The sequence below is a fragment of the Diadema antillarum genome, unplaced genomic scaffold (assembly GCF_040938485.1).
Source record: "Diadema antillarum isolate AM-2024a unplaced genomic scaffold, OU_Dant_1.0 scf00000048, whole genome shotgun sequence".
NCBI lineage: Eukaryota > Metazoa > Echinodermata > Echinoidea > Diadematoida > Diadematidae > Diadema > Diadema antillarum.
Window position 1 is genome coordinate 132,895 of NW_027270937.1, and position 13,895 is coordinate 146,789.

At 40.5% G+C, this 13,895-nt stretch overlaps 1 protein-coding gene across 1 annotated transcript in view; it reads left to right on the plus strand.

The window, feature by feature from the left end:
• LOC139715428 (mediator of RNA polymerase II transcription subunit 14-like) overlaps positions 1-12,981 on the plus strand; it is a 47,933-nt gene extending 34,952 nt beyond the window's left edge. Inside the window, exons 27-38 of the mRNA XM_071627003.1 lie at positions 43-253; positions 2,530-2,597; positions 2,947-3,273; positions 3,700-3,793; positions 4,657-4,860; positions 5,342-5,553; positions 6,515-6,556; positions 7,496-7,616; positions 8,718-8,779; positions 10,122-10,349; positions 11,125-11,320; positions 12,034-12,981. Coding sequence (XP_071483104.1) covers positions 43-253; positions 2,530-2,597; positions 2,947-3,273; positions 3,700-3,793; positions 4,657-4,860; positions 5,342-5,553; positions 6,515-6,556; positions 7,496-7,616; positions 8,718-8,779; positions 10,122-10,349; positions 11,125-11,320; positions 12,034-12,095 — 1,827 coding nt within the window. The 3' untranslated portion in view covers positions 12,096-12,981. The remainder of the gene's footprint in view (positions 1-42; positions 254-2,529; positions 2,598-2,946; positions 3,274-3,699; positions 3,794-4,656; positions 4,861-5,341; positions 5,554-6,514; positions 6,557-7,495; positions 7,617-8,717; positions 8,780-10,121; positions 10,350-11,124; positions 11,321-12,033) is intronic.
• The last annotated feature ends 914 nt before the right edge of the window (positions 12,982-13,895 follow it).

A 13,895-nucleotide genomic window follows, 5' to 3' on the forward strand; every position in this document is an offset into this window, starting at 1 on the left:
TGATGTCTGTCTGTCTGTGTGTGCCCTTTTGAATCTACCCAGAATCTGTGTGACAGCCAGGGGCCCCTCCACGCCATCTGCAAGCTGCCGCTCATCCCCTCCCTGGGTCTCCTGGCCCCCACCAACCAGGTGGCCGGCCCTATCCACAAGTTTGCCCTTCTGCCCCAGTCCAGCACCCACTACCATGTCATCTTCCACAACACCTACTGTCTGGACGTTCTCTGCAAGAGCAAGAACACAGTGGCCGTCCGTGGTGAGTCGTTGTCCCCCGGAGAGAGGGGTAATTTCTTTTGTGTCTGGTTTTCGATCTCTTCTCTTTGTCACATTTCGGCCCTGTCCTATCAAAGAGCAGCTAATGATCGTAACTTCAGTGTATACAAGGCAACTTGAGTATGGTTTGCCTAGCATCATTACCTCCGCCAAGGGAGGAGGTTATGTTTCTTTGGCGTTTGTTTGTTTGTCCGTGTGCAAAATAACTCAGAAAGTTGTGAATGGATTTGGATGAAACTTACAGGAAAGGTTGAGAATGACACAAGTAACAGATGATTAAATTTTGGTAGTGATCTGGCAATTTTTGTTGATTTTATGAAGATTTTCTGTATTTTAGCAGGCTGGGTCAATGAACTTGGGAGTTCAAGCTGCGTATTTTTGAGGTTTTCATACACGAAGAAGTGCATGCTGTAGTTTCTGCTAAGGCTTCTGATTGGGAAATCGGACGATTTTTCAGCATGCATAGTATGGGTGGAAATACTGATCTCTATTTGTGACCGTGCATCACAAAACGAACAAAAAGTCGCACACACTGATTTTGTGTGAGGACTGAAAATAGGTGAAATGTGTCAACCGAGCCTATCTTGACTTTTTCATATTTTCTGAAAGAGCAAGCCTTCTTCTACATTATGCTAAAATTTAGGATCATAAAACGGGCAAGAAAGTGTGTTTTTCAGCAGTTTATCTCGAACAGTTTTTTGGCAGAATAGTGTGATTAAGTGTGTCTTTAGGGTCCCCTTTTCATTCCTTAAATACCTTGTACACTCTCTTCACTTTCAACTCCTATAACTTTTGAAAGGATGAGGCTACTGCTTTGAAAGTTGGCATTAATTAAGGACAGAATGTGTTAATAAGGCATGCTCAATTTCAGTGTAGTCTGATAATCCCTTCATTGTTGTTACTCCAGTGGTTTACATCCTGTTTTTTGTCCCATTCATCACACAGCCAGCTCAGCTTGGTAAAGATTAAGCGCTTGAATGGACACTGTACTTCAGAGCCTCTTTTCTCAGTTCACACTTTTTCTGAGTGTGTGCTTTCTTTCCAATATTTAGATAGGTTAGGAGAGTCCATTTGGTTTGAGTTATACATCATTTTAAAGCTTAAAGCATGCTCTTTCACAGTATGCTCTTAACTATAATTTCATGTCTGGCGACTTTTTGTTTGTTTTGTGATGCAGGGTCACATATGTGACCGTGCACCTCAAAACGAACATAAAGTCGCACACACTGATTTTGCGTGAGGACTGAAAGTAAGTGAAATGGGTCAACCTAGCCGAACTTGACTTTTTCATATTTTCTGAAAGAGCGGGTCTTCTTTTACATTATGCTAAAATTTGGTATCATAAAACGGGCAGGAAAGTGTGTTTTTGAGCAGTTTATCTCCAACATTTTTGGTAGAATAGTGTGATTAGGTGTGTCTTTAGAATCCCTTTTTAATTTCTGAAAAACCTTGTCCACACTCTTCACTTTCAACTCTAATAACTTTTGAAAGGATAGTGCTACTGCTTTTAAAGTTGGCATTAATTATGGACAGAGTGTGTTAATGAGGCATGCTTAATTTCATTTTAATCTGATAATCCCTTCATTGTTGTTACTCTGGTGGTTTACTTCCTGTTTTTTGTCCCATTCATCACACAGCCAGCATGGTTTGGTAAAGATTAAGCGCTTGAATAGACACTGTACTTCAGAGCCTCTTTTCTCAGTTCACACTTTTCCTGAGTTTGTGCTTTCTTTCCAATATTTAGATAGGTTAGGAGAGTCCATTTGATTTGAGTTATACATCATTTTAAAGCTTAAAGTCTGCTCTTTCAGAATATGGTCTTAACTAAAAATTCATGTCTGGCGACTTTTTGTTTGTTTTGAGGTGCAGGGTCACATATGGAAGAACGAGGTCATTGGTAGAAATTAGCTGCTTGGCGAAGGTCTGCGCTCTCTGAGTGCTTCTCTAGTTTATATTGAATTGTCTATGATTTTGTCTGACCATGCATCACTATTGATTCAACAGGCCCTCTTACACAGTTACAATCGTAATTAGTAGTAAAGAAAACATAAAAGAAAAGAAAAAAGGATTGTGTAAATATGTAATTGTCTTATTAGTTGTAGTGAGGTGAATATAAGATTTCACTCAAATTGTAGTGGTGTTGGATATCCCACATTATTGTCAAGCAGGTTTTTGTTGCTGCAATGTTCATGTCATTTATTACCCACAGTGCTTTTATTTCATTTCATGATTGTTATTATTATTTTTTTTTTCACACAGATGGGTCATTCAGCTTGTTTGATGTGCGGAAGATTGTGGACAGTCTTTACCCTGTGCAGAATTTGAAGGTGAATACTAAGAATTTTGATTTTCTAAATTCATGTCAGCATCATATTTGTTATAATTATTTTTCTGTTGTGTTTTTTGTCCGCATTTAATTTGTCTCTTTATGTCTATTTTGTTTTCTTTGTTGTCTTTAGTGATATGAATGATGTTTAATGGAACCTCAAGTACACTAGATAATTATACATACTTAAACCCATGATATCAGTTTGTGGAACTATTGCACTAATAGGAGCTTACAGCATTGATTCTGTGACAACATTCATAGTCTGATTTTCAGTGTTAATTTTTGATCAGTGATAGTGTAATTGTCTGACGGTCATCTCGATTCTAACCTCCGCTGTTTCTCCCAAGGCTTTTCTGGAGCTGTTCATCGATGAGACGGTGTCCTATCATCACCAGCACCGCAATAGCCGCACCCTGCACGCCAATGAGGATGACGGCAACCCCCTCTCCCCCATCAACATGGACCCGGGCCCCACCCCACCCGACCCCTACCTTCCCAGTCAGGTGCCGTCGGCTTACCCACCTGGGGCCTCGCCGATGTCCCGAGCAGGGCTGGGTCAGGGCGGCACAGGAGGCTTTGCCTACCCCATGACTCCGCCCACAGCGCCCGGTGGACCGGGCAGCAGCAACCCGGCCACACCAGCCTCACCACACACCTCTGTCCTTTCCTCACAGGTAGGTTACATCTTTGCCATGTGTGTTACTATAAATGAAAGTATATCTGGATTAAAGTAAGAAATAGGTTAAGTGGAGAAGTGGTAGTGAAAATTAGGGGTTGTATCATTCTGATGAGGCGATAACACCAAAACTACATTCGATGAATCTCCTCTAAGGTATTTTGACAGGTATTTGGCTTGGTATAGCTTCTTTGTGATCGAATCGAAGATGCTTAATATTGAAACTTGCTTCTTCAGCATTTATTAATTCTTGACACTTCACCTTTAAAGTGAATACTAGTATGTTGGATAAAATGAGGTCAGAATGCATGCCAAAGTGTAAGAAAAAGAAAGCTGATACTTTTGTGCGCAGTTACAACTTTTTTATCTCTTCTCTATGTGTGTGTGTGTGTGTGTGTTCATTTGTTGACTACTACATGTGCAGTACACAATGTCTCCCGGTGCGTACCCACTTGCCTCGCCTCCATCCATCCCCGGACCTTCCCCATCGGCTGTCATGAAGGGGACCCCCTCACCAGGTATGCCAGCCTATTTCACTACTTGCCCTTTTCGGATGTAATTTACCAGTATCTTCTGGAAAGATATTGGCATTGCGTTTGTAAAAGTCAACATAAGTCTGTCGTCACCTAACGGTACTCCTGCACAAAAGTATTTTGCATTCTGTAAGACATTTGATGATATTATTTAAGCAAATGAGTGATTTTTTTTATTATCCTTTAATAGAAGGTAATCATATCACAGCACTCCCTTTGATAGACATAAGTTTAAGTTACAGCGCTGTGCACACAATATTTGTGATTTTGAAAAAAAATGCTGTCACCTTGTTCAGTTTAACGGCAGTATCTTTCAGTCTGTTTGTATGTGTGGACTATTTACATTGTATCTACTGTAAAACGTGATAAATTTAATCTTTGCTCTTATCAAAACTTAGTTAAAGGGTTAAATATGATGGACCAGTTGAAGCAAAGATGATAGAAACTCTGAAAGTGGTGAGGAGGAACATCAAACATTGATTGTACAGCCATTCTTTTATATGGAAGACCTCTCGAGAAAAGAAAGCATGTTTTAGGAATGAAAGGAATTCGTTTTGCAGAGATGATGTAGTTACAGTGGCTTTCTGTTTTCATGCTGTTCTCACTATGAATGAGATTGCCGTATGCTCAATCTGTATTACTGTGAATACTAAGAGAAAATTCATTGAGGGTAATGGCAAAAACAAAACGTCAGGAAGCACGTTTGTTGATTAAACTTGATACATAATTTTAGCATGACAGAAGGCAAGACTTCAGATGATGTCTGCAGATTGTCAGTCAAGGATCACTGTCCCCACTTGCTCTATGCCTTTTTCCCCTCACTTTCTGCCCATCCCCCTCCCTCTCAGGTCTGGCGGAAGGAGGTTCGCCCTTCACTGCCTCCATGGGTCTTGCCATGCCCTCGCCGGGCTCCCGCCAGTGGCCCGGCAGTCCCTCCATGCCGGGCCCCTCCCCCGTGCAGCGCTTTGGGATGGCCCAGTCGCCTGGCAGCATGGGTGCCACCACCCTCTCTCCGGGGAGTAGCGGCATGACGGGCCAGCAGGGACAAGTTGGTAAGATGATCAAGTTTGGCAGATCATCATGTGCAGGAGATGTATATGTGGCAGTTTTTCTGTGTGTCGTACCTTAATTGCCAGCTACTTTTTAATGATGATGTCTTACAGATGAAGGTAAATTTGTTGTCGTTTCAAGAAATTCATTTGGTGTAAAGAAAAATTGGATATAATGAATTGTGATAAGTGATGATGCTCTTAATAGTAACTATGACGATAAAGATGTTAATTATGTTATCAAATATGTAAATAACGATGATGATGATAATCGTAATGGTCTTATATTCAATAAGACTGGCCTCTTCAGTGCTAGCACTGCAATTCTAAATGGACCCGCCATCATTGCTGCTTCTGCAGCTTAATATCTAATCGTCACACAACGGTCAAGAGGTGACTTACATTATGTGCTAGTCTCACCTCACTCCACCGTAATTGTGTTATCCTTTCTACTTCTTTTCTTTTCTTTCCTTCTGTGTGGTAGTGCCACGTCCAGCCCGCATCATGCCCCATCGCAACCTGGCCACCTGCCTCCCCACCATCCTCTCCCACGATGCCCTCAACCGGATGTTCACCCCGGCCGCCATCCCGGGCACGCCCACCTCGGTGAGCACCTACCTCTGCGCTCCCATCGAGCGGTTCCTGGGCTCCACGTACCTCCAGCGCCACCTCAAGCGCGTGCTGACATCTGAACAGGTGATGACCATTTGCCTGCACAAGGAGCCAACGCAGAGCTAAAAATCAAAAGCTCTGCTTTGCTTTGCCCAACCATTACCATATGTGCCATATACTTTGCTAATGGGAACTTGTGAAAGAATTTTGCGAGGGGTTGAACTCACAAGTAAGAAGCACATTGACATAGTGAGAAAGAAGTATTGTATTTTTTCAGGAGAAAAGGCACAAACTTCCAACCTTGGAAACCATATCCAGTGTATCTTTGTCTTGGGAGGCTAAATCTTTGTGAGTTACTAATTTTGTGAATACACACCATCAAGTATATTGCATGTACAGTATTCAGTTAATATTCATCTGTGGGTAACAATTATCATTGTAGTGGGGACATTGGCCATTGTTTTTTCCTGTACATATCCTGTGTTTCTTTCCATAGCCAATATTCAGATATGCCATCCATAGCTGGCTCTTTCATTACTATTAGCAGCAACATAGGTCATACATTGACTCATAAATGTCAGCTCACACAAAGAATTTCGTAGGACATAACAAAAGGAACAACAGAGAAAACTCCAGATTTTTTTATGCCGCCACGGACCTAATTTTTAGGCCGAGGTTTTCTTTTTGTACAGACCAACATAGTTTGGTTACCAGTCTTTAGTAAAGTGATAAGTTGTGTCTTCTGTGATCAGTAAATCTTTATACAGAACATGGGGTCCATTTCATGAAGTCATCACATAAAAATCCTTACATAAAATCTCAGAGTAGTCGAAGTCAATCATATGTAGCTATACAGAGAAATAAAACTCACTTCATGAAGTCTCTCATAAGTGTGTCTTATGAGCAAAAAGTCTGTCATAAGACTTTCTTGAAACATGCTTACATTTATGGTTTTCAGGTGTGTTTAGATCACCTTGACTGAATACTTCTTGTGGTATACATGACATTGTTTACCCCCTTTCTTTATTTTTTTCCCTTTTTTCAGAATCAAACCATACCCCCTTCAGATCAAGGATTCCGGTCTAAAGTAAGTACCAGCTTTCTAAGTTGCTATACCCTCCTATTACTCTCCGTCAGTTTTTCATCTGGATGCTAAAGAAAGAGTCTCACGCCAAGAATAGAAAAATCATCAAGGAATGAACAAACAAACAAACAAACAAAACCAATCCCTTGCTTTCATGTTGCTGTGTGCATATAAAATGATGCAGTTTTGTCTGTTTTTGTGTTGTTAGCTTCTGTTATGGCTCTGTTAGACATCAGACCATTATTCAAGTCATATGCATCTTTGATCTTTGTATTAGTAACGAGCTTTTACTGAAGGGTGATATATTATGACATTGTGAACAAAATCAAGATTGCAGTTACATGTATGATTTGAATGATATAACATGCTCTTGTCCTGAGAAAACAAATGGAATGATTGACCTTTCATGATGGGGATTTCTTAAAGGACTGTTGAAGACTATTTTCTGTGCCAAATAAAGCTTCTTATAATCAGTGAAATGTCTCAAAGATTTCAACAGTCATACTCCCATTGCTATTTAGTGATTGCAAAACTCAGAGCTTTCTTCTCCTTGCACTTATTTGTAGAAGAAATAAAAATATCTTGATTGGTACCATCTCTCTGTGTCCCAGTGTCATAATGAATGCAATCTTGGCAACTTCAGCCCACTACCAACATAGAGGAACATGCACAAGTCTGTGGGGAGATTTTAGAATCTCGATCAGAAAGCTTGAAGTAAAACAACATGTGACATTCTTCGCAAAGAAGTTCTCTACTCTCTTTATTTGCATGCCCTTTTCTCAAGTCCTTACATGTAGCTTATCTGATTCAGAATAGATTGAGCAGAGAAGAAAGTTTAGGGACAAGGTATTATTCTGCCTAGTCTTTCACACAAGGTTGTGTACATGTGGGGATTGTAACATATCTTACACCCGCCTGTTCTCTTTCGGATTTTTTGTACAGCTGGCGATGCTTCCGCAGAGCGACCAGGGGGTGCAGTTCAAGAACAGCTCCCTTGAATTTCGTGTCTGGCTCAACCCAGCGCACATGCAACAGTTGCATCTACAGGTCAAACAGAGCCAAGGTAAAATAAAAAAAGGCATATCACCCTACACAAGATCGCTTGTGTGGGACTACCATCTTTGGCCAGTGTATCATGTGGCTGGAATGTTGTAACAGTTCACATGTACAAACAAGTAGACACAATAGGAAACACAGTCTTTATTATGTATACACCTAGAATAACAAAATATTGGTAACATATTGTGTTTGCATGAAGAAACATCTATTTTGCCTTAAGCACAGATGAGAGATGATTAAAATTATATCCTGTCTACTACAGGGGGTCTTTAATGACAGTTTCCTTGACAGAGTATGGCTGATTATTTGTATTAACCCGTGCTAGTTTCCTCGAGTAATTAGATTTTTGTTTTATTTGATACAAATCAGAAGTATTAAAAAAACCATTCATACATCACTGTAAGTTTGCCTTATGAAAGCATCTTAAAGGGATCGTATAGTTTTGATTGAGACCTAATTTTAGGTTTCTAACATTTTTTGGTGAGATAATGAGAAACCTCTTATGAAATATGAAAGAGAATGTAAATCCATGAGGAATTCAACGTTTATTTGATAAACATTGGTTTTGAAATGGCTGAGATATCCAAAATAGAGCGATTCTAATAAAGTGTGGGACCCACACTTTTTTACGATCGCTTTGTTTTTGGATGTTTCAGTCATTCCAAACCTGATTTTCATCAAATAAACTTTGCATTCCTCTTTGAATGGTATGCTCTGTACTATTTCATAAGTGTTTTCTCGATATCTCGCAAAAAGTTAAAAGCCCAATTCTCATCTCCACCAGTACTGTACTATCCCTTTAATAGTTCATGATGATTAGCTACTAGGACACTCTTATCCAAACAGTATGAAATATATGTATATTTTTAAAGCAAATATGTCACTGTAATATCATCGGCCGAGAATGAGAAGGGTATTAAGTTGCCATTAAACCTGTAGTGTTCGAGGCAATTTAACGTCCTTCTCATTCTCAGCCGACGATATATGCATGCCCTTGAACATTACCCTATTGCCCTATAATGAATTTAGATTATATGGAAATCCATTCATGAGCTTGAACAAGGAAATTTTATGAAATTGTTTATTCACTTTGCTTGTATTGCAGATGCTAAGGAGAGATGGAATCCAGAGGAGCTGCAGGTCATTGAGCGTTACTTTGAGAACAAGGTGAGAGCTTTGAACGTCATCTCGTCCTTTTTAGCTGATAAGTTGACTTCATTGCATGGGTCTGGCCCTATTGGCTGCCAGAAGTGGGTGCAGGAATCAAGAGAATCGTTCCAGTTAAAGGAAACCAAAGCCCAAATACACATGTGGATTAAGTGAAAGCAGCAATATTAGTAGAACACATCAGTGAAAGTTTGAAGAAATTCAGGCAATCCATTCAAAAGTTATGATTTTTTTTGTTTTTTTAAGTTTTGGTGCCATTACTGCTCGATGAGAAGACTACTTCACTTCATGATGTCACCTTTTTGATAATTGTTGATTACATGTTTGAATAGAGAAATATGTGATAGATTTTGTTTTCATTAATTTTGTACACGCATAGAGACTATCTTATGGTATTATGCGTTCTAGGAACTGACTATTATTATCATTATTATTATTATTATTATTGTTATTGTGGACAGCAATATAAAGAAATCTTGAAGAAAATGCAACATAGTTTCACTTTTCTATCATGATGAAAGAGCACTTGACTTGCCTCTTTCACAAAGCAGGAGGAATAATATTGCCCTTCACATATGTCCATAACAAGCTGATGGAATATGCGCTTTTCATGAAAAATTAGATTTTGTGGAATTCTCCTTTATTTTCTGTACATTGTTGTCCAAAATGACGTCATGAAGTGCAGAAGTCTCCTTTACCCAGCAATGATGGCACTGTAACTTAAAAAATTCATAACTTTTGAATCGATTGTTCGATTTTCCTCAAACTTTTAATGATGTGTTCTGTTAATATTATTGCTTTCACTCAATCCACATTGATATTTGGGCGTTGGTTTCCTTTAATCCTTTCAATGCCATTGACAGCCTTCGTCTGTCTCGAGTGGCAGTGGGCAGTTTGGGGCGACGGTCCTGTCAGGGGTAAACACGGCTATTTAAGGGATAAAAACTTGACCATGAAGAGAATACATCTTGACTTTCTGCTTGTTATTGTTGATGTTGGGTTTCTTCTTTTTTTATTTGAGGAAAAGGGGGTTTACTCCTTCCATATGACTGGTGCCTGCCACTCCTTCCATATGTCCTATCTCTGTCATGCTGAACTGGTTGCAGCATAGAAATAATGGAGAAGTTATGAGGGCTTTTACCCTCATCTTCTTTTCATTATAAATCATTTATACATGAAGTGATGGGAAGGAATGTAAGAAGATAAGAGGGTCCAGAAGACATCATGAATTACACAATTTTTCCTTTCTCTTCTTCCATTGCCCTCCACTCCCCATGTCTTTACTATCACATTTGCTTGACTGGTGCCTGCCACCCCTTACCCCTAAACCCTTCTCACACAGGTGGTGTGTCCGCCGTTCAAGCCCAAGGCCCTCACCTCCTTTGTGCGCATGCTGAGCGCCACGGCCGGTGTCTTCAAGGACCTCATCCAGCTGATGCACCTGGAGACCCAGCCAGACCCGTCCCTCAGGTGGTCCCTTCAGCTCTGCCTGACGGTGCCCCAGGGGTTCCAGACCTTCGCTGCTGCTGGCATCCCCGCCGTCGTCATCAAGTCTAAGATGCTACTTTTTGTAAGCTCCCTCTCACCTCCCACTCCGCACCCTTCCCCCCTCCCCTCATCCCCCATCCCCCCATCCCCCATTCCCCCATCCCAATCATGCAATAAACAGGGATGAATCCTATCTTTGGTGGTTCCATTTCATGTCAAAATGTTTACGAGTTGTAGCAGCACCGGATGGGAGAAGAACCTCTCGGTTTTCATGAGGTGTTTGTGTAGATAGTTACTAGTGTCAGAATTTGTAGTGATGTCTCTGAGATTGTTTTGCATTCCATATGGCCATGTAATACTGAACTTCATTCTTTTTCTAATATTTGGCATTTGTTCATGAACAGTTGGTGCATATTCCAATCACACTCAAATGAAAATTTTGTGAAGTGATGTAATTCATAGTATCATAGTGAAGTCAATTATTTTTTTGTGTCTACGTTCACAAGATTTAAAATGTGTGATGTGAAGAGTCATCCATTCAAAGTAACTGCAGCCAGTATCTCCTGAGAATTGTATCAGCATCTGCCATTACAAAGAATAAGCTCATCTTTCTTGCTTCAAAATATGGACAATATATGTCAGGCATCAGTAGATGGCAGTGTCATAACAGTTTGGTTGAACCATTAGAAAACCCCACCCCCTCAAAAAAAGAAAAAAGAAGAATAAATAAATAAAGAGATAGATAAAAACAATGAAGAAATAAATGAATTAATAGAAGTTGGAAATCTGTAAATTGTCGAGATATAAAGATACATGTTAATAAGATGCCCATGACCCTCATTCCACCACACACCCAGGTCCAGCTGAGCCGGCAGGCTGAGGTCGCTGGGCTGGTCGGCCAGGAGCACCAGTCCGTCATCGTACCCATCCTGTATGACATCCAGGCCAACTCCACCCAGCACATCTCCGACATTCGGGCCAACATGCCCACCAGCCAGAACGACACGATCATCGCTGGCATGCTGCGCCGATGGGCAGAGTTCCCCAATAACAGTGAGTTTTATGCTTTGTGTATTTGTTTTTGTGTGTGTGTGTGTGTGTGTGTGTATGTGTGCCGTTGTTTTTTGCTGAATGGAATGTAGACTTTCATGTGTATTCACAAGTGAATATAACAGTTTGTTGTCTTTGACACTTTTATAAAAAGTGAATCAGAAATTGTCAGACTTGCCTGATGCAGCTGTATGAAGATTTGATTTGATTTGATTTGATTTGATTTGATTTGATTTGATTTGATGTTCAAATGGATTTAAAAAAAAAGATGTTCAAATGGATAAAAAACGATTTAAGCATTCATTTTTTTTTTTTTTTTTTGGTCATTATGCTATTGGTAGATATAGGCAGAATGACAGGCCATGTCGTGGCATGTTATAATTTATGTAGTGCAAATAAAGTGTGAAAGCTTAAGAATGCAATTGGTAATGATTACTTTCTTTCTCATTTTATGCTTTTAAGCAAAAGGCATGCATTCACCCACCACAAGCGTGTTCTCTCTCACACACACACACACACACACACACACACAAAGATGTAACACCTACCAAGTGATGCATCTATAAGCAACAAGTTAGATGTTTACTCACAGGCAACACGCTATTAAATGTGCATTATTGTGAGATTATGTTTGTGTGCATGATATCGACTGCATGAGAAATGAGACTGAAATTTGATAGCGGTACTTTCGAAATTTCACTGTCTCCCCCCTTCAGATGAGTGCACCCTCTTCCCCTCGATTCGAGAGTTGATGTCCAACCTCATCCTGCCAGTTTGATGACAGGAGGCTGAAGTGACGGCCGGCCAGCCAAAGTGACCGGAGAAAGTCTTGTTTCCTCAGCCTTTCCACGCAGAAGAACTAGTAGAATAGACATAGAATTCTCGTCAGAAGATGAAATTCCCCTCTCCCGTCCTTTAATTTTGCCTTTCTGCAGAGGAAAATTTGTAGTACATAAAGTCAAATCTGCAAAGAGGGACCACTCAAGGGAAATGAAGGAAGTGGCCTTTGTAGGCAGATGGCCACAGTGGACAGGTTGGAGGCCAATGTGATTGTTGCATTAATATCTACATCACATATCTCACATGCTATCTACCCTGCACTCATTGATATGAAGGCCTCATGTTGCTAGGCCTCATTGTTGTTATCGCGAGAAATTAATGGATGTAAACAAAGTGCATTGTTTTACAATGTAGGTTTCACTCTCGGTCAACAATGTGGTTGTCCCTTAATAAATGGTCTTTCTATGAGGTGTAAAAACTCTGATGCGAGTACGGGGCCCAGCCTGTAGTCTGTGAGCTCTGCACGCAATGATTTGTGGCCCACGAAGGATGTAAAACAAGTAACCGCAATACACAAATGGTTGTGAAGACAGGTGTAAGTGGGATGTAGGTATGGATTTATGATCCTTTGTAAAACAAGTGCGCATTGCTTCTGCCCTTGCTGCACAGAGCTCCTTGTATTCACACATAGAGCATCCGTTGTTATTCCTTACATGCATCACAAATATGACTTGTGCGCGGTAAAATGTTTGCATTTTTCATCAGGGTTGCTACGAATATCGCATGTGGTGGTCTCAGAATGCCATTGTGAATGCATAGAGTGAATCAGTGAACATAGCATAATCACAATGGAACAGTAAATATGCTGCTCTTTTTTTTTCAGCCCCCCCCCCCCAATTCAGACTCAAAATAATGTTTAACTGATAGTAGCTATAGGAAAGGTTGTCAGTGCTCCTGTCTGCATTCATTTCAAGCTGCTTTCCAGTGGAAAGTAGGGTCTGAACAAGGAGTCTTTGCTCTATATATTTTGAATCGTCATAATAGATTGCCCAAGCATAATGACTTGATACTGGTGATATGGAGTGACCTAAGTTTTGATTCATCCAGGAAATGAGTTAGTTACACATATTTTATTAAGTTTTGTCAAGGGCTCTTCAGAACATGAAGACAGAAAGTAGAACATTCTCAAGGGGCTTTGTAACACAGTCTAAACATTGTGGTGTATGTCCTTTGCGTACCAGGGGATGAATTGCACAGACATGAATATTCGAGGAAAGAAAAATCCTTCACAAATGTGCGTGCCAACATTTGACATCTCGTGTCATGCGGTCAGGCAGGAGTCCAAGATATTCTCATGGTCAGACATACGGGTATTTAGTGGCAGCTGGAGTGAAAAAAAAACAATGATGATGATCAGTGCATGATTGGCGTACTTATGAGATGACATTGTCTCCTTTTTCTTTCATAACTGGCTTTGAAATTCCATGAAATTATCAGATATGGTACATCTTAACATTTCTGATTGCCACAAGAAATGTGTAATTGAAAAATTATGGTAAAGAATGGTAGAGCGAGGATTCTGGTCGCCAACCCTGTGTGCCGTCTGTATCACCACATAGATTCATACACTGCTAGCTCAGTTGCTTGCATGCATGCACTGCCGCGTTCACACCGATTCACTCTCCAGCTACAGCTCTGCACGCGCATGTACTGCACAGGGGAGCTGTTTGTTTTCATTCCAGCTGTACCGGAAGCGCCGTATTCCTGACCATGAGATTTCTTGCCTCTTAGGACATCG